Raw genomic sequence first — 24,856 nt, 5'->3', positions numbered from 1 at the left:
TTACAAGGTTTGGTATGTATAATTTTTGTAAAAAAAAAAATTAAAAAAAAAAAGTAAATGAGAAATATAAGTTATACTACTAAAGTATGTTAAATATGTAAAAGAAAAAAAAGTTAAAATATGTAAAAATCATAGTATAAAAGTAATAATTATAACATACTGGCTCGGGGTAAGAGAGAGCTAGCCGAGCCCATACATGTATACGCAAAATCAATTCAATAATCATTTCTGGAAACAAGACGAAACACACACAAGAGAAAACTCCAAACAACAACACACAAGAAAAAGAAAAAAAAAACAATATTTTTGTTTCTACGTTATTAATGTATATTATTACTATATGAAAACGAAATAAAGAATATACCCAAAACAGCTATACGATTATACAGAGACAGGCAAAAACAGAGGGCATCTGAAGAAGCAAGTTGTCTCCTTACTGTGTCTTTCTAGTTTCTACACTCTACTTTTTGCATACGTATTTGCACACTCACCTATGTACGTACTATATTTTATTCTCCGTTTACAGTTCAATTCATTCTCCCTAAACTTCAAAAAAAAAAAAAAAAATTATTATTATTTTGATATATCCATCACACATCATTGTACACTGCATATACACCCCCATTCATTTGTACATTGAATACTCACAAATTCATATTTCTGTACTTCAAGAAAAAGAAATTTCACATTTACATTTAATAACATGCATGAATATGTCTAACTCTACTCTACTAATCGTTATGGTATGACATAATTACTAATCGGGAAAGATCTACGTATTTATGAGAGCAATGGATAACTAATACTACTACTAGTAGTATAAACTTTAGTGGGGTAATTAATAAACTCCAAGATCCCAATACACACCACACCATGTGATGTTTGGTTCCATTTAGTTGGTGACTAGACTATGTAAAGTAATGACTTATTAAGATGCTTCATCAGAAATCTGGACTCAATATTCAAGGTGCCCTAGAGAAACTAAATATCTATTTCTCATCATTTTTATCATATTTTTCTAACAACACCTCCGATTAACTATGATCAAGAAACTAGTATTTTATAATCGTCCTTGGAGTCTTGACCAAAGTTCTCTAGACAGGCTAGACATATAGAACCAACAATAAAATTAAAATTAAATACGTAGAAACCTAATTTTCAGAGAAATCGTATTTTGTTTGATATTACCGAAACAGGCTAGACATATAGAAACCAACAATTAAAGTAAAAATCAGAGTTCACATAGGAATAATTAAAACAAATAATATAATAATTTAGAAATAAAAAAATACAGGAAGTGCACAACTAAATCTTAACTGTCAAATTAATACTATTGTATAAGAGTATTTTGCACGTACAGAAAAAAAAAAAAAAAACGAGTGGCTACCCACTGTAAGCCATGTTTGCTTAACGTCATAGGTATTTAAAAATAACTTCACGGTTTCTTTACTTTTTGACCTTCGTTTTGGATCGTTCTTCGGATACATAAAACTACTGAATGTATTGATTTGAAAACTTATTAATTAATTTCCATCAAAAACTTTTTAAGAAACTAACCCATATCAAGGATTTTCCTATTTTCATAAGTGTTCAAAACTTAGTGACAAAGAAAGACATTTTGATATTCCTTTCATGTGTAAGTGACAAAAAATATCTTTTGGGGCGCCTCTGTCGTATGACGCCAAAAATTAGTCTATTTCTGTGAAATAAATACAAAAAAAAAAGAGGTAACGTTGATTGGATATGGGAAAAATATACAAGTTAATGTTAGGAATTAAATAAATTCTCTTTTTTTATTTTTAACAAGACGCAAACAATTTTTATGCATGCTGTTCACTTGCTGTCGTAGTCGTCTAATTAATAAGATAATTAGTGTATACTAAGAAAGTGTATAACTTATTTTTTTATAAAGAAAATATACATAAGTGTTTATTATTTTCTTGCTGGTATATTTCATATTTGGTTCACTGTTGGCTGTTGCTGTAGTAAAAAAAATTATACACACATAAGTCGGTATAGTGTGATCATTAAGCTATACAAGTACAATATTGGTTTTAAAAAAAGAAAGAATACTAATTTATATATATTATTTATCTTTGATTATTTAAAGAGCAGTAAGAGAGACAATCATAGCCGGCGATCAGGTGGACGGTACAATATATTATGCGTTTCTCTATTTCATATTAACTTTTATTTCTCAGTAATATTGTATAGTTTTACATATTTATTTCGGAACCGTTACAATATTACTTGAGTTCTCCTCTAGTGTATAGTTTAAAAGATTTATATCAATTTAAGTGATATTTTTAAGTTTTATGCAAATGTATAAATATATTTGTTTTTAATCATTTATATCATCTATCAGTATAATTTAAACTATAACGTAGATATTACAAATATTTTGATCATTTCAAGTAAAACGGAAATATTACTAAGTTTTCTTACAGCATGACCTATAGGTATGGTGTGTCTGATTTATATTTCCAATGTTGTTTATTACTACTTCTGATTTATGCCAACACTAAACTAGTCAAGACTGGCCTTTAACGAGTCATAACAAAAATTCAAATTGGACCGGACTCCGGTTGAGCAGAACCAAGCTACCACAATCAAAATGCATTTTAAATAATTAGCTACATTGAACATATGTGTGCATTAATTTGGTTTTAGAATATTTTGAATGGATACAGTTTTTGAACAACGTTGGATTAAACAAATAGCCGATAGCTAATTTATTTTGTCATGCAAATCAAAGTGGGTAAATGGATAATGTCAATTTTTTTGGACTATCCCTAGTTGCAATGGTCAAAGAGGATCTGCTTAGTTGCTATATCTTCAAACACCAAGCGACTTTGTGTTTTGTTTCTTCGAGTTAAGAATTTATAATCTTTTGGCACCTGTATATACTATATATATATATATATATATGTAACAAAATATAAAAATATGCTTATATCATTCAAGTATATTATAATGATGAACCCACAAAAAGATAAAGATAAACCACATGTAACTTAATAAACAAGGAAAAATATATTATTTAAGTAATCATTCTCCTATAAATTCACACTAGCCTCAACTCACCACCTCTCTCACAAACGATTCGCAGCTTCTTTTTATTTCTCCATAACCTTCAGGAAAAAAAAAACAATATTCTTGAAAAGCAATGGACCAAGAACAATCCCCACATAGCCCAACCGGCCATAGTCGCTCACCACCATCATCCGCCTCCGGTTCCACCTCAGCAGAGCCGGTTCGATCACGATGGTCACCTAAACCGGAACAAATACTCATTCTTGAATCGATCTTCAACAGTGGGATGGTTAACCCTCCAAAAGAAGAGACGGTAAGGATTCGAAAGATGCTCGAGAAATTTGGCGCTGTGGGAGATGCAAATGTCTTCTATTGGTTTCAAAACCGGCGTTCAAGATCCCGCCGGAGGCAGAGACAGCTCCAGGCCGCAGCTGCAGCAGCGGCCGCAACCACCAACACTTGTGACCAGACCATGATGGTGAGCAACGGCTTAGCACATCATAGTGGGAGTGATTTGGGGTTTGGAGGATGTAGCACTTCTTCTAATTACTTATTTGGTGGGTCATCCCAAGTTCCTTCCTTTTACCTTGGTCTCTCTTCTTCTCCTCCTTCTTGTTCAAGCTCCTATTCCACTTCTTCTTCAGCTAGCTCTTCCTCTTCTTCTTATGGTGGTGGTGGTGGATGTGATAATCAAAGCAGTAGTGGCATGGAGAATCTCTTAACAATGTCTGGCCAAATGGGTTACCATGAAGCTAATCATCATCATTATCAACATCAAAGCTCAAATGTCGCGTCGATTTTGTGTCCACCTGATCAAAACTCCAGTTTTCACTACCAACAAGGTAAACACAACAAGCATATATAAAATAACATAATTTTGCATGACTCTTTTTTTTTTTTCTGTGTAAAGTCAAGTGCTTTGTCCTCTAAACCCTCTTTCTTTCCCCCAAAAAGTCTCTAAAAGTAACAATTTTTTAATTGTAAAAGTTGTTTTAATGGTAGGGAAATAAAAATAAATCCAGTTTTTGGTGGGTTTCAACCAAAGAACCGATTTATTTTTTTTGGCGACTTATTTAATAATTGCTTATTGGTTAATCAGTATTGCCTAACATTTTTGTCTTTGAGAGCAACTACTTTAATTCTCATAGATACTACTAGCATGTAAATAAATGTCTAGATCTCAATTTTAGTTATATAAGTCCGTATTGATCGAAACATAATGAATAAAGAAGTTTCAGATGAGTTTCAACCAAAGAACTGACTTTTTATGAGTATAGTAGGTTAATTCTTATTCATATAATCGCCTAATCTTGTTCTTAGCAACTAATTTTATAATCTAGTATATTTCTCTCATAGAATTGTAAATATGTTTTGAAATTCAGGGGGGATTATAACGGTGTTTATAAACGGAGTTCCGACAGAAGTAACGAGAGGAGGAATAGACATGAAAGCAACGTTTGGAGATGATTTGGTTTTGGTGCATTCCTCAGGTGTTCCTCTCCCAACTGATGAGTTCGGTTTTTTGATGCATACCTTACAACACGGTGAATCTTATTTCCTGGTAATTTATTCAATCTTTGTACATCGTTTTTTTTTTCTTTTCTTTTGGGTTATGTCGTCGTAGTCTCTCTCTCTTTCTCGATCCTCACTTTTTTTGGTGTTGAAAATAGGAAATGAGATGGAACCCAATTGGGGTAAAGTCCTAAATTGTCTGCTACATATATATATGTATTTAAATTACTCATCATATATTTTAATACTAATATATAGAAAGTCTTTCGTAAGAGAATTCTAATTGATGAGTGTCGGTTTGTGTAGTAAATGAACATGGTTTTTCTTTTTGATATTTTAAGACTTTGTGTGTCTGTAACTGAAGTTGAGTTTTTTCACATTTGATTAAATTAGGCACATCTTTATTTTGTTTTCGGCATTCATTTTATTCTATTATTACTGTTTTTTAATCAGAGAAAAAGAGTTATTGCTGAAAACAATTGTTCAAACTTCATGCTACAGTTTTAATGAGTTGGATAGTTATCTTTTATAACTGCTAATGCTATTTTGATTGTTTTCAGCATTCATGGTCTAACGTAAATGTTTATGTTTACTACTTCTAGTGAAGAAAATGAGTCTCTAAATAGTTAGCTTATGTATAGGAGATCACATGTATATATATGTGTGTGTGCCTGTGTGTTTATGCATTCTCTGCCTTCTTTTAAAAGTAAGGCTAGCTATATTAGTTTTTTTTGTTAATCAGTAATATTTTATAGTTGCGCTGGGGAAAGATTTATTGGATATCTTGGCGAACGAAATATACAACACTCTATATAACTTCTTCTCTTGATCACATAAACATTTCTCTAACGAATTTGAGTTTTTGAAGTCCGATTCTGCATTACGATTACTTCAAATAACTCAGATTCCCAACAAAGCTTTAGTTCTTGTTATATATATTGTTTGTATGTTTCTTTTTTGTAGTGTATATATAAAATATCTTCTTTTGTTGTTATTTGTTGTCTTCGTTTGGTTATCGACAGGTTCCAAGATAGACATGAACTGGCTTTTACTCTTATGTGGTGGTGATGCAACAGATGCCTTGTTTTTCTACCTTAAGACTTTATTGCAACGTTCCATCCATTTTTTTCCTTTTTCCTTTTTTTTTTTGTTGAGTCTATCGTGTAATCAAAGTTTCTTCTGTTGTTTTACATTTTGTAATTTACTTCCAAAAAAATTAAGATGAAGTCAATAGCTCTTCTAAGACGAAGAGATGTATTTTGTAAGATTATCAATTTAGTTATTTAGATGTAAAATATACTCCAAAATTGCAATAAAACTTCGTGTCTAGGGATCTTCGAGTTCGTTTGGAGAGAGAGAGAGAGAGTAATGATCATATATTACTGAAATTTTATAAAGGAAAAGAATCAACATCAAACTCAACTATGGTAGCATGATGTGAGATTATTTAGGTGGAAGTGCCAGTCATAAATACGATTAATTAACGAATACGATCCATAAACAACTAATTAAAACTAACGAATAAAAAAATCAACTTAGCCCATGTAATTAATTAACACGAAACATTAATCCCAAAGTGCAAGATCAATGGACTTGTATGATTAGTGGAAACAAAAAGTAGAAATATATACATGAATCTATGTTTATCTGGTTAACGAACGAGGACAAACTGTCCCACGAATGAATTAATAATTTTCAAAAAAAATTAGGGCTCCGCTTATTATATAATTAAGCAATAAAATTTAAGATGATAATTAAATTAACCTCACTTATTAATAAGCCGAAAGAGAAGGCCCGTATTCTATATCTCATTACTTTGCTGCTTAATTATATAATAAGTGCATCTTTAAAGCGGTCCATATATATAACTCATAAGCTTCTTTCACTTGACAAATTCTCAAGTCACTCGATAATGCCTAATGCATATCTCAAACAAATACGAATTTAACAAATCTAACATAACATATGCTCACATAGTACTTAATAAAAGTCAAGAAAGTTTATTTTCTTTAAAAAAATAGTTTGCTCATTAAAGTAGTTAATGAAACGCTTAGTGATCTGATTCTAAAGCGAAATTCAAAATGTGAATATATATAATTTGAAGTATTTAGTTATGACTGAATTTATTTATTGGAAAAAAAAGAAGAGCATAAGACAGCTGGGGTTCATCAGATTTTGTAGTCTTGTCGATTCTTGCTCTCCGAAACACAAACCTTAATTAACAACTCGAAGCAAGATCTTAATCGGATAGTTAAGACAAATCTTGCCCATAAGATCTAACCTTGTAAACATCACAGGAAAGTATTTTGAATGCTCGCTTAATAAATTTGAAGAACAAAATCTAGCTGTATATTCGAAATCAGCATGCATAGACAAATAATACAACTATAAAATCTTTCAACTCTCTCCGTAATATTATGGCTATAGGGTCGCACGAGCGCGCACACACACACATATATTACTAACAAACATATATTATGTTAGGTTTGAACCTAGATGATATTACAACAAACAACCACAGATTCCACATATATACATGCATGTATAAACACATACATAAATTTAAATCAATTGTCACAAAAAGTTTGTTTAGTTTACATCAATTAAAAATCTATAACTACTAGCAGTGACAAATGTAGTAGTCATTTTATATTTTGTAGTTCTGTGAATTCGTACATTTTTGAAAAGTTTTGTTCATATGGTTGGTAAGTGTCGCTGATCAAATAATATTCACTAATGTTTATTAGAGGAGAAGGCGATTATGAAGATACTAAAATTCGTATTAAGCTATAAAATAAAGCCCACTAGGCGACAACACCGACCACTATAACCAGTGACTAGGAGACGCATGTTTGGTTAATTCTTGATTTCCGAACTCATATTGAAGAAATCATATGTATATGTATTGATTGATTAGTGAGACTTACCTTACTATATGAATCTTTTCAAACTTAGTCTACACACTTTCCTATTGGCTTCCATGTCGATAAATTAATAGTAATAAAACTTTAATTTTTTCGAATAATTTTGTTTTATTTAGGAGTTAGGAGACACCCAACTCTTTTAGCTTGTGCATCTCACATTCTATGTCTACTCTAATTTTTACAGAATCCAAGAAGTTCTCTTCTCTTTTAGAGGACGAACTCAAAACTGATCTCTACAAAAGTTTAACAGGAAACTGTACGTGTATGTATATGTATATATTTCGATGAAGTATATATGTATATATACATATATTTCTGTGTATACCAAATTTAAGTATTAACTTGTAATTCTGTGACATGTGTGTTTTTAAAAAAAAATCTAAAACCATAAACAAATACAATATCAATGTGACAATTGTTGCTATTATAAATTTCAGAACATGACACATGTATCATGAGTTGATAGGATTAAAATATGAATTGACATATTACGACATAAACTTAAATTTTCCCACCACATTGAGGAGTATTGATTATCTTCATGTGTGTGTTTTGCGTTTAAGTGTTCAGTTTTAGGCAAAAGGACTTTGGAGAAGAAAAGGAAAACAATTATAAAGTGAGTTCATCACACGCACGACGATAACTCAAAAAGCCAAATTGCGTTTCTATTATTCAAGTAGAGTCATCAAATTGTGTTCAGTTTTTGGTTTATAGAAACCAATTTGGAACAGATCGATTATATAACACCTAGTAAAAACACATGAAAGATGTAATTATGAGCTTTGAGGTTTTGGTGTTGGCCCAAAGTAATGTACGCCGAATGATTGTGGGCTTTGCTATATCGTCGGCCGTGTAAAACACTTTTGGCAACTCATCTCATAAATTAATTGTTATTCAAATTTATTTCTTTAGTCATTTATTCATTAACTATAATAATCAGATCTGTTTACTTTGGAAGTGCTCTTGATGAAGGAAATATATCACAATCCACCCCATCCCAAGTCGTCGGATCTCAAAAACTTATGGGTTTATGGGAGAATTGAGATCGATTTTGATTATGTCACACACACGCAACTCTGTTAATAAAATAAAAGTGTTTAGAAAAGAGTAGTCAGGTTTCATCCCACGTAAACGTTGACATACCAACCGACGACGATGTAATTTGCACAATTCTTGTGTAAACTATAAGACGTTACGTTTTCTATGAATTATCAAGGAGTCACTTAAGAACACCTTTTTCTTTTTCTTTTTTAATACTACTAAAATTTCTTAGAAAATTAATGATTACTCATTCATTATTTGTAGTCTTTATATATATAATCAATCACCTGAAAATTGCTATAGTAAGTTTGTCTGGCCTAATAAATCATAACGTTTTTTTAGTTTATAGTAATATTTATTAAACTCTTATCTATAATATTGAGTCAAAAATTGATCAATTCCATTTAATCAATCATAACGTTTTGACCTTATTTTCTGACTAACATTAACTATCTTAATTTTCACACAAAACTTTTCTATTATTTCCTTCAAAATCAATGGTTCCAGAAATATTAGTATAATTACTTGATTTTACTAAATTAAAACTTTATTAATAATATTGATACTTATACTTTACCACTTTTTCTTGATATTGTTATTACTTATTATGACAATAAAAATAAAAATATTTTTCATATAATTGTTAATGGTAAAAAATCTAGTTATTTTGTATACAACAAATTCTAAGATAAAATAAAAAATCTTTTTCATATAATTATTAATGGTAAAAAATATAAATATTTTGGTATACAACAAATTCTAAGATAGTTTTTATTTATTTATCGCCCCGCGTCAAAAGATCAACGACGACGACTCAGTTTCTTCCTTCACAAGCGAGAAAGAGAGTAATAAAGAGCGTGTTGTGATTGTTTTTTCTTCTCTCTTTGTGCGTTTTCATCGTTTCTCATCTACCTCATAAACTTTCTCATCACTCTAATATAAGTCTCAACTTCGTTACTTTTTTCTCGGGCAAATTTCCCTAATCCCTAATAAAACCTAGTTTCTCTTTTCACAGAAATTTTCTCCTGTGTTTTTGAATCTACACAATCTTTCTTCTTCTATGAATCTGTTCGTCGTTATTTCATATTCTTGATATATGATTCCTTTTCTCCAATCTCTTCTCTTAGCTTCTCAGAGATGGTTGAGAGATCAAACTCACGTTCTCTCGGAGTAATCATCACTCGGAAATCTATAGTTTTCTTGTTGATATCGATCCTCACCGTCCTCTCTTGGTTCTTCATCTTTTCCTCCACAAACCCTAACCGAGTTCTCGATTACATCTCAGTATCAGAACCTGCAGACGCACCTCTCATCATCATCAAGAACTCAAACAGTTCTCCCCAAAACAACGTCATATCGCCTAATCCCCAAAACAGAGGAAAACAAAACAGAGAAGGTGCAGAAACAGAGGAACCCAATGATAAAAAAAACAGAGGAGGGACAGAAACAGAGCCATTCATTTATCAGAACAGAGCCAAAACCCTCCAATGCATCGAGAAGAAGGGTTCTCCTTCTCCAACGCCATTGAAAGTATACATGTATGACATGAGTCCAGAGTTTCACTTTGGGTTATTAGGTTGGAAACCAGATAGAAACGGCGTCGTGTGGCCTGATATCAGAGTCAGTGTTCCTCATCATCCAGGTGGTCTTAACCTGCAGCACAGTGTCGAGTATTGGCTTACATTAGATCTTTTGTTCTCTGAGCTTCCAGAAGATTCAAGAAGCTCCCGTGCAGCGATACGTGTGAAGAACTCGAGCGAAGCTGATGTCGTGTTCGTGCCCTTCTTCTCGTCATTGAGCTACAATCGATTCTCTAAGGTTAACCAAAAGCAGAAGAAGAGCCAAGACAGAGAGTTGCAGGTAAACTAAATCCAAATATTCACATCTTTTCCTTAAAAGTTTACTTTTTTTCTTACATTTTTTCCTACTGATTGCTTAAACGTTGAAAAATATACCATATTTCAAAGATTTTTAGTATAATACACGTTTTTCTAACATATAACGTAATCACAAACTCAACAAAAAGAAACAAGTCAAGACTCAAGAGTACTGTCATCATCATAATCTAATCTTTATATAACTTGACGTGGATCTCAATTTATTGATGATAGGAGAATGTGGTGAAATACGTAACGTCCCAAAAAGAGTGGAAGATCTCAGGAGGGAAGGATCATGTGATAATGGCGCACCATCCCAATAGCATGTCGACCGCAAGGCATAAGCTATATCCGGCGATGTTTGTGGTCGCTGACTTTGGTAGATACTCGCCACGTGTCGCCAATGTCGATAAAGACATTGTGGCTCCATACAAACACCTTGTTCCGTCGTACGTTAATGACACGTCGGGCTTCGATGGCCGTCCGATCTTGCTCTACTTCCAAGGAGCCATCTACCGCAAAGCTGTGAGTAGTACTTTGCTTGCTTATGTTACACGATAGCTCACCAAGTGGATATATCCGGTTAATTAGTGGGTTTAGTAATAACTTGAGTTACTTAGGTTGCTTATACTTTTGTTGCAAACCTAAACAAAATGTTAATTTTTGTTGCAAACTTAAACAAAATGTTATTGGTGTGCTCAGTTTTTCATCTTATTTTGTTTAGGAATAGGGTGGATTGAAAACTTTGTAACTTAATTTCGATTCATACACATAATCATGTAGGGTGGATTCGTGAGGCAAGAGCTATACTACCTTCTAAAAGAAGAAAAAGACGTCCACTTCTCTTTTGGTAGCGTAAGAAATCACGGAATAACCAAAGCCGGAGATGGAATGAGATCGTCCAAGTTCTGTCTCAACATCGCCGGGGATACTCCTTCGTCCAACCGCCTCTTCGACGCCATCGCTAGTCACTGTATCCCCGTGATAATTAGCGACGACATTGAGTTACCATACGAGGACGTTCTCAACTACAACGAGTTCTGTCTCTTTGTCCGATCATCCGACGCTCTAAAGAAAGGGTTTCTGATGGGTCTTGTCAGGAGCATTGGGAGAGAAGAGTACAATAAAATGTGGAAACGGCTGAAGGAAGTTAATAAGTATTTCGATTTGCGTTTTCCGTCCAAGGAAGACGTTGGAGATGATGCAGTTCAGATGATTTGGAAAGCTGTTGCGAGGAAAGCCCCTTTGGTGAAGATGAAGGTTCATAGGTTTCAAAGATTTATAAAGCCATTTTAGGGGGTTTAATGACATTTATAAATATGGTTTAGACAGAAATTAATGTAATGAGTATAGTTGCAACTCAATCACGTGGATGGCTTTATCGAAATTTTAAGTGGAAACGCCAAATGTTTATACTCAGCCATGTGGATATAGATGACTTGATCTTTACGAAACACAGCTGGTAACGTGTGACATAAGTTCCTTCTTTATTTGTTATATAAGTTACATAGATCGTTATAATATAAAAACAACCATTACATCATCGAGATCGGTTATGCAGAGAGAGAGAGAGAGAGAGAGAGAGAGAGAGAGCCGTGAAAAGGTTATTTATTCTCGGATCATTCATAACTCTTTCCTTGATTCCGAATCTACCTTTGACTGAATCGTGTCCGGGACTTTCTCAAGGAGCTTGGAGAGCCACTTAGCAGATTGTTTCTCATGCCGTCCCAAATTGTGTCCATAATCCACATAGTACAGTCCAGACCTCGTCTTGTATCCGTCTTCCCACTCTATTCCATCCATAAGTGACCACACAAAGTAACCTTTAACATTAACCTTGTCCTCGCTGCATAAACCAAAATAAGTTATATATATGAAGCAGAAACAGTCTATGACCAAATCCAACAACTAGAGAATAAGAAACAGAGTCTTTTTGGAACCGTGAAATGTAACTTACCAGACTGCTCCGTGTAAAGCCATGAGATGCCTCATATGATAATACTTCCTATTACTATCGCTTAGTGCATCAGGAAGTACATCTTTCTCTTCAAGTGTCTCCTTATATCCTGCAAATGCAATGGATTTGATTTCTTGCTAAGGAGATTTGAGTGAGATTTTAAGCAGAGAGCAACAAGGCAATGGCTTACCGTTTCCAGTGACTATGATTTCTGGATCATTATAGTTCTCTTTGATGTATTTCAAAACTTTTCTTAACCCGTCTGCGCAAACTGGATACTTTGCACTAGCCGGCTGAAGCAATACATAAGAAAGAGACTTAGGAAAAAGCTCATATCGTTTAAAATAACAAGAAATATTGTATCGATGATCTAAATATATCCATACCTGAGAACCGATCTTGAGCCCATCTGGGTTATTTGCTGCAAGGTATCAAAAAAAAAAGATTAAAGAGGAAGATAAGTAAGTACCACAGAAACAAGCAAGATATGTAATGGTTAGAAGTTAGAACATACAATGTAATTGCAAGCGAGAATCAGCTTCCCAACTCTGTTTCTCTGGATCAACATTATCTACATGAGCAACAAACGCAGAAGTGAAGTAATTGATACCAACAAAATCGTAAGAACCCTTCAGTTTCTCTTTCTGCTCAGGCGTAAACGAAGGTAATCGAGCACCAACTATATCTTTCATGGTTTGGGGGTAATCTCCATGAATTATTGGTTCCATATACCTGCAAGCAAATAGCAATAATCCACACTCAGAACGCTAAGCTAATAAGATTGCTTAAACAATATTTCTTAAAGACTACTAACCAGCCGAGAGTGAAATCCATTGCTCTCTTCACTATCTCCTCTGGAGAATTTGAGCTGGATTTCTTTTCATAAGGCTCAAACCACATTGGACTTTGAACAATTCCGATCTTTCCACCTTTGCACTATTTATATTGAAATCCATGGATTAGATCAACCAAATTTAGTTTCAAATATATATATATATATTTGTTCTTAAGATTCTACCTTTCCACATTTCCTGAATTCTTCCACAGCTTCGGCATGAGCCAACAGCAAATTGTGACCAACGGTGTAAACTTCATGTCCAGACTTGCCCGCAACGCACTTCTCATTGACATATTTAGAACATCTTCCTGGTGCTTTCTCTCCTGTCTCATATCCACCATGACTAAATTCATAAGGCTCGTTTATAGTAACCCAGTGCTTCACCCTATCACCATACTCATTAAAGGAAAACTTTGCAAATTCTCGGAAGTCCTCCCTATATACAAGTTTCAGTAAATGTTAGGTAACCGCAAAAAGATAGGAAACAGAACGTGATACAACACATATCAATACTTGGCCTAAAGACTTACAAAATATGGTCACTCAAGAAACCGCCATATTCATCTTCAAGAGCTTGAGGTACGTCCCATTGAAACAATGTAACCATAGGCTTTACACCTGCAAAACTCAATCAAGAGTTTGATTTTAAGCAACGTGGGAAATGAAAAAATAGGAGATATGATACGATTTGATAATATGACAGAAGGTGTGATAACCGTTTGCAATGAGCTCGTTGATAAGATCATTGTAGAATTTAACTCCTGTTTCACTCACTCCCTTGTCCTTTTTCCCATCTGATTGTTTTCAAGAAGTAACAAAGTTAGTAAAGAGTGCATCTCATAGTACATTGCAAACGAATCATAAACCAAAGAAATTTGTCTTACGGGGAAATATTCTTGACCAAGAAATAGAGAACCTAAAGGCATCCATGTTCAGTTTTTTCAATAGTTGAACATCTTCCTGCAACAATTTCAGAAAGGTTGATTAGATGAAAACCTTTGCTAATTACACACTTAAAAGCTCATCTTCAGGGAAAAGGATTGCTCGTAGAACATATACATACCTTGTAATGATGATAAAAATCAACTCCCAGCCTGCCATCAAGGTTATTGTTCCTATCTGCAGATTTAAGTAACATGCTCATGACTTAAATCTCACGACCAGATTGAATTCTAGAATCACAAAAGTGACTCGGTTTATTAATCTTTTGACTAATTAGAAGAAGTGGAAAAAAAACCTGAATGTTTAAGAGTAAACGAGTCCCAAATGCTTGAACCTCGGCCTCCTTCTTCTGGTGCACCTTCATGCTATACAAGCAAAATTAGAAACAAAGTTTGATCAGAATCCAGAAACCTCTGGCAGTAGAAGAAGATTAACAATAAGTCAACCATGAAACCGAAGCATGAAGAGGACTCAAAAGTGAATGTGACTATAAACCCCTGACAAAGAAACAATCATTAAAGCAAGAGACTTGAACATGACCAATGGGGTCATACAGATTCATTTTCCTAAACCTTAGACGACAATTCATGAGCTAAATATATTAAAGGATAAAACTTTGAAGCTTTCCCTTGTAAAAAGCTTTCACTAAAGATACCAAATTTAATTTTTCATTAAACTGGATTTAGGATTTAAACTTTGTTAATCGTACTTACGAAGCTACTAGAGCTGATTAAAAGAAAAATCATGATTTTCTGGGAACAATTCCTATCACCGGCCACGAAAGATCAATCAAAGGGAGGTTCAACAAAGTTTGACTTGTAAATCCAAAATCGAGATACCTACCTGGAAAGCAGAAGTGGCAGCACCGAACAAGAAACCATCAGGAAAGCTTCCTCGACCAAACGTGGAGCTCACAGGGCAGACTGATCCACCATGGACGGTGACCGGAGAAGCAATCACGGCGAGGAGTAAACCCAGAAAGAGAATCGCTTTGAATGCCATTTTTCTGATAGAGTTTTTAAATGCTTAACGTGCTCATCGTGTTCCATTATTTATACAAGGATCGAGAGAGAGAGTGAGAGAGATCACAACACAAGGAAGAGTTTTTTTAAGACTCAATACTTCGAGACGAAGATTAAAGCAAGGTGAGAGCGACGTGTGTGCCAAATTAAATGACCAAAATATAATATTATCTTACATATCTAACATTTAATTTCGATATCTTACCCTTGTCTTGTTGATTTTGATGATAATAATTTGATAATGGTAGTAAGAAAACATCGTTAAGGTTCATACCAAAAAAAAAAGAAAACATCGTTAAGGTTCCTTGTCTACAACAAAGTTTACACTAACACCACAACGTTTTTTTATTTTAACCACAATAGAATATCAAATAATTACTTTTTACTACTAAATAAAATTATAAGTAAAATAAATAGAATTTGTTATGCCAAGTTATTTTTTATTATTGTTCATTTTTTTTTATCCCAAGGTTTTATAATTGATTTCATACTATATACTATATATTGGTTAGTAACTGTAGTTTCTAGGTTGATGATGCACTATCTTTTATTTGAAAAGAGTTTTATATACATTTTATTAAATGGATTACACTTTTCAAAAAAGAATATGTTTATTTTCCATTTATAAATGTGTTAAGCATTCCACTAATCAAACAGTTAGTGAACCGACATAAGATAAATGAATATATTTGTCATTTTGTATTTTTAAAAGAAAAAAATTATTTCAACAAAAATTACAAAATAAGTGGTTCTTTTATCCGATTCGTTACCTTCTTTATGTTTTTCTATTTTTTTTTTCTTGTGATAAAAAAATTAATACACAACAGAAACCTAATCCCTTAAACCTCTCCGGCGACGGAAAAAAATGGCACTCTCGTCTCCTTCGCTCCGTCTTCTTCCTCAGTATCCCTTCAGTGTAATAACCTCAGAACGATACCGTTTCACCTCTACGAAAGCCTCACTACTGACCTCTGGCTTCTTTATCGGTGAATCTTTATCGGTCAGAACTCCGGCATCTTCCTTCGTCGTCGGCGCTATCTCCGGGAAATCCTCTACCGGGACGAAATCGAAATCCAAACCCAAACGTAAACCACCACCTCCTCCTCCGGCAGTTACTACTGTCGCTGAAGATGAAATCAAAGAGTCAGGCATTGACGAGTCAGAAACAGTCAACATTGCCGAAGATGTCACTCAAGTAAGTCCAAAAGGATTCAAATTTTTACTAACCTTATGAGTAAAGATACGTTTTTGTTTCTTTTCTTATGGAAAGATTAGATTTTGTGATAAAGTTTGTATAATGTAGGATTCGATTTGGTTTGTGTAGTTGATTGGAAGCACACCAATGGTGTATCTCAATAGAGTCACTGATGGATGTTTAGCTGACATTGCTGCAAAGCTCGAATCCATGGAGCCCTGTAGAAGCGTCAAGGATAGGTCGGAATGATTCTTCGTCCTTTCTAAACTCAATCTTGTCGATTGAACATTCTTAGTTTACAATTTTTGACTTATACTTGATTCCTAACAGTTTTTACTTTCCGCAGGATCGGTCTGAGCATGATCAACGAGGCAGAAGACAGTGGAGACATAAGGCCTAGGAAGGTGATTGCACTTCTTGTCTTTTGCTATTTTGTTGTTCTGTGTTGCGACATTGCTGATTGCTAATTCGATAATATCTCATCAACGCAGACTGTGTTAGTAGAACCAACAACCGGAAACACTGGTCTCGGGATTGCTTTTGTGGCTGCAGCTAAAGGCTATAAACTTATAGTTACAATGCCAGCTTCTATAAATATTGAAAGAAGGATGCTTTTACGCGCACTGGGAGCAGAGATTGTGCTTACGAATCCAGAGAAGGGTCTCAAAGGAGCTGTAGATAAAGCCAAAGAGATTGTTCTCAAGACAAAAAATGCATATATGTTTCAGCAATTCGACAATACAGCAAATACAAAAGTAAGAAGAACTCACCACCAGGCTCTTACTCTTTTATTTGAGATCCGGGTTGCTTGGCCTAATAAGATGTTTTTTTCTTTTGGTTTGTTTGGTAAGATCCACTTTGAAACTACAGGACCAGAAATCTGGGAAGATACAATGGGTAATGTCGATATATTCGTTGCTGGAATTGGAACTGGTGGTACTGTAACTGGTACTGGAGGTTTCTTAAAAATGATGAACAAGGATATTAAGGTAGTTGGCGTTGAACCATCAGAGAGAAGTGTAATTTCTGGAGACAATCCTGGTAAGCAGCATTGAGGCCTCATTCTTCAAAATTGATTCTTTTGATTGGTTCTCTGTTTTCTTGCTTTGGAATCCTCCTTACAACATAACTAAACGGCTTTTCAGGTTACTTGCCGGGAATCCTGGATGTTAAATTACTTGATGAAGTGTTTAAGGTTAGCAATACTTTCATATCATAATCAACATTTCAAAAGAGACATCTATTAGAGAAAATTAAAAGAAGATCATTTTGGAAAACCATAGGTTAGCAATGGGGAAGCGATTGAGATGGCGAGGAGACTAGCTCTAGAGGAAGGATTGCTGGTATATATAATAATAACCTCTTCTTTATGTTTTCGTGTTTTCCCTATACATTACATTGTGTTTATACTTTTGTGGAATCGATGCACATTAGGTTGGGATATCATCTGGAGCCGCTGCAGTAGCAGCAATCAGCTTGGCTAAAAGAGCAGAGAATGCTGGAAAACTTATCACGGTGAGAAAAAACAGGATTTAATTTTTTAGTAATCACAGATTCACAGTTGGTAGTGTTTAGCTCTTAAATCTTGATAGAATTTGTAAAACAGGTTCTGTTTCCGAGCCATGGTGAGCGGTATATCACAACGGCTCTGTTTAGTTCGATCCACAAAGAGATCCAAGAGATGAGATATTAGTAGCAGCCATTACTAGAACAAGTTTGGTCTTTTGGAAAGAGTGTAAACAACAAGTCTCTGCAATATCGAAAAGAGAGGTAAAATCACAGTTTTTCCTTTTTCTTCTTACTCAAAAGTTTAACTTCTTGCTGCAATAATAATCTTACAGGGCAACACCTTTACAGGTTTTGAGAATGCCGTGAGGTTAGAGCTCACACGTAAATTGAGAGATAAACATGTCTCGAGATCAAACAGGTTTTTTTGTGAATGTATAGAAAAGTAGAGACCTTGTTGCCCTATTCTTCTTCTCTCAGTTCTCACTCATCATATGTGAAGGAAGTGTATGGCTGAACAGATCCAAGTTTAGTCATCTAAACCCAAAAAATGATTTGAATTGAGATCTCCAAAGAATGAAAGATACAACAACTTTGACTTTAAAATGATTTACAACCTTAGTATTGACATTATAAAGAGGTAACTGGATAAAATTAAGAACTTTAATCTTAACAGATGTTATAAACACGTGGGCTGGTGGTCCATATTGTGCATATTTGAAGTCCGCTATCTCAAGTCGAATAACAATGGCTTTGGCATGCATAATAAGAGCCCAACTAGATAGTAAAAAAATAAGTAGATATCTGATGAATTATACTACTAATAAACAGAGATATGATAAAATTGGATGAATTTATCATTTTTTTTTCTTCTAGTAGTAGTAAAGTACGATAAGAGTGGCATATGTTCAAAGGGACAAGGAGTAAAACTAGAAAAGCAGGACAAGAGTGGCATATTTTAAAGGGACAAGACTCGAGAGTAGACAGATGGGGGGAAAGTAGATCGAAAAGTGAAACACGTGTCTCCGTGTCTGCATAACGTGGCGGATTTTGTAAGTCCCACCACCTTTGTAATTGTATCTCTGTTACTCGGAAAAATCGAATAAATCTGTTGCAGAAACCACACGCAGTCTATATGTATTCTGAGTAAACAGGACGTAGTTTGTTTATTTAATTTTTATTTTTCTGCATATCTCGTGAAATCTGTTTTCACGTTTGACTCGAATTGGCATGTTGTTGGTAAAACATTTCTCACATGTCACGTCGGGTAGCATGTTCAAACTACTAGACTATATAGTTAGACCAAAAAAAAAAAGCCCAAACAAAATCCAACAATTTACACGTTTTCTAACCGTTTTCACACTCGTCGCCAGTAAAGAAAAAAAAAATTAGTAACTAACGAATCGAACGGTGTATGAAAGAAAACTTTTAAACATCTGATGATTTGAACGGCCCAGATTACATGTCGCACAAACAAAAGGAGAGTTGACCAATTTATTTATTTATCAACTGTCGTTTAGAGAAAAAGCAATTTCATTTTCGAAACTGGTTAATAATCTGACTTTCCAAAAATAGAAGAAAAATTACGAGCATAAAATTTTCATATTAGTTTTTGGAGGGTTAATTAGAGATTTAATGGACATGTAGCATAATGATAAGTTTGTGTTTATCTCTTCCTTTTTTGCTTTTTTTTTTTTTTTTTTTTTTTTTGCTTTCATTTTGTGTATATAAAGAGAGATATCAAAAACGTTTCGGTTCCATTCTGACATCTTTTTTTCCGAAAATAAGGAAACAGGAGACTTTCATTTTTACCATTTCGCTTCTTGCAAATATTTTCTGTCGTTGATGTCACCACCGACCTCTGTTATCTCTCTTCTCTCTGCTCTTCTTCGCTTTGAATCTTTTCACTTGAACGAAGGTAACTAATTTGCTCTACACTTCATAGTTTCGGTAGTTATCATTTATCAACAGCAAAAATGCATGTATGTGTGTGTGTGTGTATATTTTATATTGATGAATCTTCCAGCAAGAAATTAATTTAAAGAAATATTCCTTAGCTCGTTTCTTGATCTTTAAATTTCTCCTGGCTGACATAAAGGGATTGGCTTTAAGAAAAATCTGTTTGTAATTTTGCATACATACAAACTTTAAACATTTTCGAAAGCTTATATTAAGTACCTTTTCCTTTATTTTTTTTGTTAATGAAAATTTCAGATTAGAGTTAAAGAACGGAAGAACAATAGGAAATGAGTAGTCAAGGAGAAATGGAGGAGAGGCTATTAAGTGTTGGATCAGATGCTAAGGGTCAGAGCAGTAATAATAACAGTGAGAGTATCTATTTGAGAAGTAAGTTTTGGAGTGAAGTAAATAAATTATGGAGAATAGCATTACCTTCTTCTTTGTTCCGAATGACTTCGTTTGGGAGCATCATTGTGGCTCAAGCCTTCATCGGTCACTCCTCTGAGTTGGGTCTTGCTGCTTACGCTCTCCTCCAAAGCACTTTCATCCGCTTTCTCTACGGTTTAATGGTACACAAAACTTCAAAAATCTCTATTAATTACCTAAAGTAGAAATATATAGTCTTTTTGGTTGTTGTGGTGTTGATATATATGTATAGGGCGGTATGTCAAGTGCAACGGAGACATTATGCGGGCAAGCGTACGGTGCAGAACAATACCACACAATGGGGATATATCTACAACGTTCATGGATTGTGGACACGGCCGTGACCACTTTATTCCTACCTTTTATTGTATTTGCTGGTCCTATTCTTCGTCTATTAGGCCAGAACGTTGAGATCACAAAGACCATTGATGAGATCTATCCTTGGATGATCCCGTATGTCTATAGCTTGATTTTCACTATGACTATACAAATGTACCTCCAAGCACAGATGAGGAACGCTATTGTAGGCGTTCTCTCAACATTGTCACTGGTTCTTGACCTCCTAGTCACATGGTGGTGCGTGAGTGTTATGGGAATGGGGATTGGTGGTGCGCTCATCGGGCTTAATGTGAGCTCGTGGGCGATGGTATTAGCCGAGTTTGTCTACATTTTTGGTGGATGGTGTCCGTTTACTTGGACCGGATTTAGTATTGCTGCATTTGTTGACCTAGTTCCTATGCTCAAGCTCTCTATTTCCTCAGGCGTCATGATCTGGTAACTACCTACTTTTGTAAACAACTTGAATATTATATAATTCTTAAGGCTTGAAGTGAGAGATCCTATGGAGGAATAATAATATTTAGGGTATTACTATTACATAGTATAAAGTTATGTTTATCTTAATTTAGCCTAGAGTTGTGTAATGTTACAGTGTTATAGTTTTGTTCTCTAATATTTTTCCTTTTAATTTTTGTTCAGCTTAGAGTATTGGTACATGAGCATCCTTGTCTTAATGGCTGGGTATACAAAAGATGCGAAAATAGCAATCTCTGCTTTCTCCATATGGTAAAATTCAAAACCTTGCATATATTCTACCGTCAGAACTCAAAAGGCTAAATTAATCATCTCGAAAATTTACAGCCAATACATATATACATGGGAACTCAACATATGCCTTGGCTTCTTGGGTGCAGCTTGGTAATATACTCTCTCATATTTATAAAACGTTTCAATCTTAAAATATTAATGCATCGAGATTAGATAACAAATAATGTCTCGTCTATACAAATGTACTCGTAGCGTCCGGGTGGCTAACGAGCTGGGGAAAGGAGATGCATATGCAGTGAGATTTTCAATAAAAGTGATACTCACAGTATCGATATTGATGGGAGTGATATTCTCAGCGCTATGCTTAGCTTTTTGTGGTCAGATATCGTATTTGTTTTCGAATAGCGTTGAGGTCTCAGACGCAGTGAATGATCTATCGATCATCCTAGCCGTTTCAATCTTACTCAACAGCATACAACCTATACTATCAGGTCACACATCTCTCTATAAATACCTCTTTATCTATATGAACCATGTATGGTCTAGGAAGAATGCTACCTACTTGAGAAGTGAACTTTGTTTTAATTGAATCAAATTGTAATAATACATTAGATTGTGTATAAATAAAACAGGGGTAGCAGTTGGAGCAGGGATGCAGAGCGTAGTGGCAGTTGTGAACTTAGCTTCGTATTATGCAGTTGGTATACCTTTAGGTCTCATTCTTACTAATGTATTCCATCTTGGTGTTAAGGTATTAAGAGTCCTTCTTGTTAAAAAATATAATATATTGGACATGTTAGCAGCAATTCGTTTATAACAACAAAAATTGTCTGAATTTGTAGGGACTATGGTCGGGAATGTTGGCTGGAATTGCGCTCCAAACAGTGATATTGTGCTATATCATTTACAAAACTGACTGGGAACTAGAGGTAAAGAAAACAAATTTAATTACTTCTTCCTTGAAACAATGGTATTTTGGTTCAAACAGTATTTTTATTTACAGGTTAAAAGGACAAGTGAACGTATGAAATTGTGGAGCCTCAAGCCATCTAATGAAGAATCGAATCCCATAAAAGACTGAGGAGTGTTGTTTCTATGATGTTTTTAATACGTTGTGTATGTATGGACTAAGCTTTGATTGTTAATTTGTTATAAGATGTTCAAAATTCGGTTTTTCAAATGATTTAATTTTGATATGTTATATATATGAACTAGAATTTATTTGAGATCTCAATGTCAAATTTTAAAGGGATTTTTATTTTATTTTATATAAACTGATAACGACGTGAAAAGAAAACTAATTGAACTAAAGAAAACCAATGTCACTTTTCCAGGTTGGGTTTAACACCGTGAAAAATCCACAAAATTCTCCATTATTTGATTTATTTGATTTAGTTTTGGAAGTAAAATATAAAGGTTTAGTTATTGTTGGAAGTTAATTTTAGAGAAAATTGTGGGGAATGCCATGTACACTACCAAATCTTCTTTAAAATGCCATTTTTCATAATTCCTTTCAAAACATGCCATAAATACAAGTAAAAAGAACATGTTACCTTTTTTTTTTCTTTCATTATCTCTCTCTTCTTCATCTTCTTCCAACAACAAGCTATTCCGGCGGACCAGATCTAGCAGACGAATTCCGGCGGATCAGATCCAGGAGATGAAATTCGGCGGACCAGATCCAGTGGACTAATTCTGACGGACCAGATCCAGCGAACTAATTCTGGCAGACCAGATCCATCGGACTAATTCCGGCGGACCAGTTCCAATAGACCAGAACTTCGGCGGACGAGTTTCGACCAGAACTCCGGCGGACGAGTTTCGACTAGAACTCCGGCGGACGAGTTTCAACCAGAACTCCGGCGGACGAGTTCCGGCAGACCATAGTCAGTTCTGGTGAAATATAACCAGTTCTTGCAGACCAGATTCGACAGACCAGTTCTTGCAGACCAGATTCGACAGACCAGTTCTAACAGACCAAATAGACGAGTTCCGATAGAACATATTTGGCAGACCAGTTCAAGTGGACCATAGACAGTTCTGACGAACTATAACCAGTTCCGGCGGACCAGATAGACCAGTTACGATTCATTTCTGATGCGTCTATGGTGGACAAGATTCATTTCTCTATAGATGGACAACATTCGACGAACCAATTTTGGTGGACTAGACTCGAAATAGTTATGTCGGATCAAATTTAGTGGACTAGATCTAGTGGACCAGATCTTGTGGACAAGATTTCTTTTTTATTTTGATTTTGTTTTTTTACAAAACATTTGCCTGAGTGCAAAATCGTCCATACTAAACTCTTTGTGGCAGGATTTGAAAGGAGCTTTCAAAAATGTCACTTAGAGAAGATTGAGTTTCAAAACTGGCATAGATGACAAAATTCCCTTAATTTTACTCCTTATTTTTTATTCACAACAACTAATTTTAAGATTAGTCAATAATTATACAGTAGAATTTTTATAATTTAATAATATTGGGATCACGATATTTTATTATTTTATATTATAACTTAATTTTATAATATTTTTAATTGGTGTAATTTTACAAAAATAAAAGTGTAAACTGGTAATTTTACAAAAATAAAAATAAAAATTTAGATATATTATACAAATTTAAATTTATGATTACTGCCCTCATTTGTTATTTTTTGAATATGAATCATATTTCAGCTATTTTAGGACATGTTATAAAGTATATTGATTATTGAATTATTAATATTTAAAAATTATATTTATATTATCGATTGTTAGAGACTTAATAAAATTAAATTATAGAGAGTTTATTATATTATTGGAACTATTATTATCAAAAAAAAATTATTATCTTATCGATTTTGGTTATGACCAGCAACGTGAAAACAAATTTAGCAACATACAACATTCACCTGCTCTCTACATACCATCAATCTACATATTCATCATTCATCTACTCTGATCATTCACTTTCTACACATTCATCTACACCATCATCCTATACATATTCATCTACACCGTCCACATCCTAAACATTCATCTAATCTAATCATCCACATTCATCTACACCATCCTAAACATTCATCTACACTTTCCTAAACATTCACCTAATCTAAATCATCCACATTCATCTAATCTAATCATCCTAAACATTCACCTAATCTAATCATCCACATCACATCCTAAACATTCATCCAAACTAATCATCCACATCCTAAACATTCACTACACATACAACTTTTGTTGGTTTAAGCTTGAACCACAAGCAAACCGAGTAATGGTTTAGGGGATAAGGACAAACATATTTAGGAGCAATCTAGATATGTAATATTACCTATTTTGATTAGGAATTGTCCTAGGGTTTTCTCCTTATATAAGGAGATGTCAATGTGTGGCATAACTTGTGAGATTTGAGAAACAAGAGAGCTTTAGTTTTTGAGGGATTTTTCTAAAGCTAATAAAAGAGAGTAATTCTTTTACTTGTGTTCTTAAGATTTTGTGTTTCTTGTGTTCTAAGAAACTAGAATTGGTATCAGAGCTTTCTAAAATCGTGAGGACAATATGGGTGACATAATTCCCGCTGCTGATCGACCGAG

At 34.2% G+C, this 24,856-nt stretch overlaps 5 protein-coding genes across 8 annotated transcripts; 4 read left to right on the top strand and 1 right to left on the bottom strand.

Moving 5' to 3' along the window:
* The first annotated feature begins 3,150 nt into the window (after positions 1 to 3,150).
* LOC17892029 (WUSCHEL-related homeobox 11) lies at positions 3,151 to 5,844 on the top strand. 2 transcript variants are annotated; one of them, XM_006296604.2, is made up of 3 exons: positions 3,151 to 3,875; positions 4,416 to 4,594; positions 5,568 to 5,844. In XM_006296604.2, exons 1-3 carry the CDS (start codon positions 3,167 to 3,169, stop codon positions 5,577 to 5,579), a joined length of 900 nt encoding a protein of 299 aa, XP_006296666.1. In that variant the 5' UTR covers positions 3,151 to 3,166; the 3' UTR covers positions 5,580 to 5,844. The 2 variants fall into 2 exon arrangements, with proteins under 2 accessions (XP_006296666.1, XP_023641608.1); XM_023785840.1 differs by lacking the exon at positions 5,568 to 5,844 and having other exon boundaries at positions 4,416 to 4,744.
* Positions 5,845 to 5,892: 48 nt separating this feature from the next.
* LOC17892131 (probable inactive beta-glucosidase 25) lies at positions 5,893 to 15,174 on the bottom strand. Of its 2 annotated transcripts, XR_002834619.1 has the most exons (14): positions 14,968 to 15,174; positions 14,420 to 14,489; positions 14,246 to 14,301; positions 14,067 to 14,142; positions 13,899 to 13,976; positions 13,713 to 13,800; positions 13,363 to 13,618; positions 13,159 to 13,280; positions 12,859 to 13,076; positions 12,731 to 12,765; positions 12,535 to 12,637; positions 12,345 to 12,453; positions 11,947 to 12,233; positions 5,893 to 5,911 (listed from the first exon to the last, which is right to left on the bottom strand). XR_002834619.1 is itself a non-coding variant. In XM_006297354.2 (13 exons), the coding sequence occupies exons 1-13, from the start codon at positions 15,124 to 15,126 to the stop codon at positions 12,011 to 12,013; spliced, it is 1,593 nt and encodes a 530-aa protein (XP_006297416.1). In that variant the 5' UTR covers positions 15,127 to 15,174; the 3' UTR covers positions 11,856 to 12,010. The 2 variants fall into 2 exon arrangements, 1 of the variants encoding a protein (XP_006297416.1); XM_006297354.2 differs by lacking the exon at positions 5,893 to 5,911 and having other exon boundaries at positions 11,856 to 12,233.
* LOC17892668 (probable arabinosyltransferase ARAD1) lies at positions 9,511 to 11,764 on the top strand. Its single transcript, XM_006299899.2, has 3 exons — positions 9,511 to 10,370; positions 10,622 to 10,912; positions 11,171 to 11,764. The coding sequence occupies exons 1-3, from the start codon at positions 9,648 to 9,650 to the stop codon at positions 11,681 to 11,683; spliced, it is 1,527 nt and encodes a 508-aa protein (XP_006299961.1). The 5' UTR covers positions 9,511 to 9,647; the 3' UTR covers positions 11,684 to 11,764.
* An 800-nt stretch (positions 15,175 to 15,974) lies between the features above and the next one.
* Positions 15,975 to 18,436, top strand: LOC17890604 (probable S-sulfocysteine synthase, chloroplastic). 2 transcript variants are annotated; one of them, XM_006297740.2, is made up of 10 exons: positions 15,975 to 16,341; positions 16,471 to 16,580; positions 16,688 to 16,745; positions 16,833 to 17,096; positions 17,193 to 17,382; positions 17,487 to 17,536; positions 17,625 to 17,684; positions 17,776 to 17,856; positions 17,948 to 18,111; positions 18,199 to 18,436. In XM_006297740.2, the coding sequence occupies exons 1-9, from the start codon at positions 16,012 to 16,014 to the stop codon at positions 18,032 to 18,034; spliced, it is 1,230 nt and encodes a 409-aa protein (XP_006297802.1). In that variant the 5' UTR covers positions 15,975 to 16,011; the 3' UTR covers positions 18,035 to 18,111; positions 18,199 to 18,436. The 2 variants fall into 2 exon arrangements, with proteins under 2 accessions (XP_006297802.1, XP_023641818.1); XM_023786050.1 differs by having other exon boundaries at positions 18,183 to 18,436.
* Positions 18,437 to 19,632: 1,196 nt separating this feature from the next.
* Positions 19,633 to 22,531, top strand: LOC17893976 (protein DETOXIFICATION 24). Its single transcript, XM_006297444.2, has 9 exons — positions 19,633 to 19,765; positions 20,062 to 20,375; positions 20,465 to 21,006; positions 21,211 to 21,297; positions 21,373 to 21,429; positions 21,532 to 21,770; positions 21,912 to 22,030; positions 22,122 to 22,208; positions 22,283 to 22,531. The coding sequence occupies exons 2-9, from the start codon at positions 20,094 to 20,096 to the stop codon at positions 22,358 to 22,360; spliced, it is 1,491 nt and encodes a 496-aa protein (XP_006297506.1). The 5' UTR covers positions 19,633 to 19,765; positions 20,062 to 20,093; the 3' UTR covers positions 22,361 to 22,531.
* The last annotated feature ends 2,325 nt before the right edge of the window (positions 22,532 to 24,856 follow it).

The sequence above is a fragment of the Capsella rubella genome, unplaced genomic scaffold, assembly GCF_000375325.1.
Source record: "Capsella rubella cultivar Monte Gargano unplaced genomic scaffold, Caprub1_0 scaffold_3, whole genome shotgun sequence".
Lineage (NCBI taxonomy): Eukaryota > Viridiplantae > Streptophyta > Magnoliopsida > Brassicales > Brassicaceae > Capsella > Capsella rubella.
This window is presented reverse-complemented; position numbering and strand designations above follow the sequence as displayed.

What these genes read in the sequence shown, in the direction of transcription:
- LOC17892029 (XM_023785840.1), top strand. Translation starts at nt 3,167, where the DNA reads ATGGACCAAGAACAATCCCCACATAGCCCAACCGGCCATAGTCGCTCA. An exon ending in CAGTTTTCACTACCAACAAG is followed by an intron (nt 3,876 to 4,415) that starts GTAAACACAACA and finishes TTTGAAATTCAG; the next exon opens with GGGGGATTATAACGGTGTTT.
- LOC17892668 (XM_006299899.2), top strand. Translation starts at nt 9,648, where the DNA reads ATGGTTGAGAGATCAAACTCACGTTCTCTCGGAGTAATCATCACTCGG. An exon ending in GCCAAGACAGAGAGTTGCAG is followed by an intron (nt 10,371 to 10,621) that starts GTAAACTAAATC and finishes TATTGATGATAG; the next exon opens with GAGAATGTGGTGAAATACGT. An exon ending in GAGCCATCTACCGCAAAGCT is followed by an intron (nt 10,913 to 11,170) that starts GTGAGTAGTACT and finishes ATAATCATGTAG; the next exon opens with GGTGGATTCGTGAGGCAAGA.
- LOC17892131 (XM_006297354.2), bottom strand. Translation starts at nt 15,126, where the DNA reads ATGGCATTCAAAGCGATTCTCTTTCTGGGTTTACTCCTCGCCGTGATT. An exon ending in GTTTACTCTTAAACATTCAG is followed by an intron (nt 14,302 to 14,419) that starts GTTTTTTTTCCA and finishes TTAAATCTGCAG; the next exon opens with ATAGGAACAATAACCTTGAT. An exon ending in TTCTCGCTTGCAATTACATT is followed by an intron (nt 12,766 to 12,858) that starts GTATGTTCTAAC and finishes GATACCTTGCAG; the next exon opens with CAAATAACCCAGATGGGCTC.
- LOC17890604 (XM_006297740.2), top strand. Translation starts at nt 16,012, where the DNA reads ATGGCACTCTCGTCTCCTTCGCTCCGTCTTCTTCCTCAGTATCCCTTC. An exon ending in TGTAGAAGCGTCAAGGATAG is followed by an intron (nt 16,581 to 16,687) that starts GTCGGAATGATT and finishes TACTTTCCGCAG; the next exon opens with GATCGGTCTGAGCATGATCA. An exon ending in GAGACATAAGGCCTAGGAAG is followed by an intron (nt 16,746 to 16,832) that starts GTGATTGCACTT and finishes TCATCAACGCAG; the next exon opens with ACTGTGTTAGTAGAACCAAC.
- LOC17893976 (XM_006297444.2), top strand. Translation starts at nt 20,094, where the DNA reads ATGAGTAGTCAAGGAGAAATGGAGGAGAGGCTATTAAGTGTTGGATCA. An exon ending in GCTTTCTCTACGGTTTAATG is followed by an intron (nt 20,376 to 20,464) that starts GTACACAAAACT and finishes ATATATGTATAG; the next exon opens with GGCGGTATGTCAAGTGCAAC. An exon ending in GGCTTCTTGGGTGCAGCTTG is followed by an intron (nt 21,430 to 21,531) that starts GTAATATACTCT and finishes ATGTACTCGTAG; the next exon opens with CGTCCGGGTGGCTAACGAGC.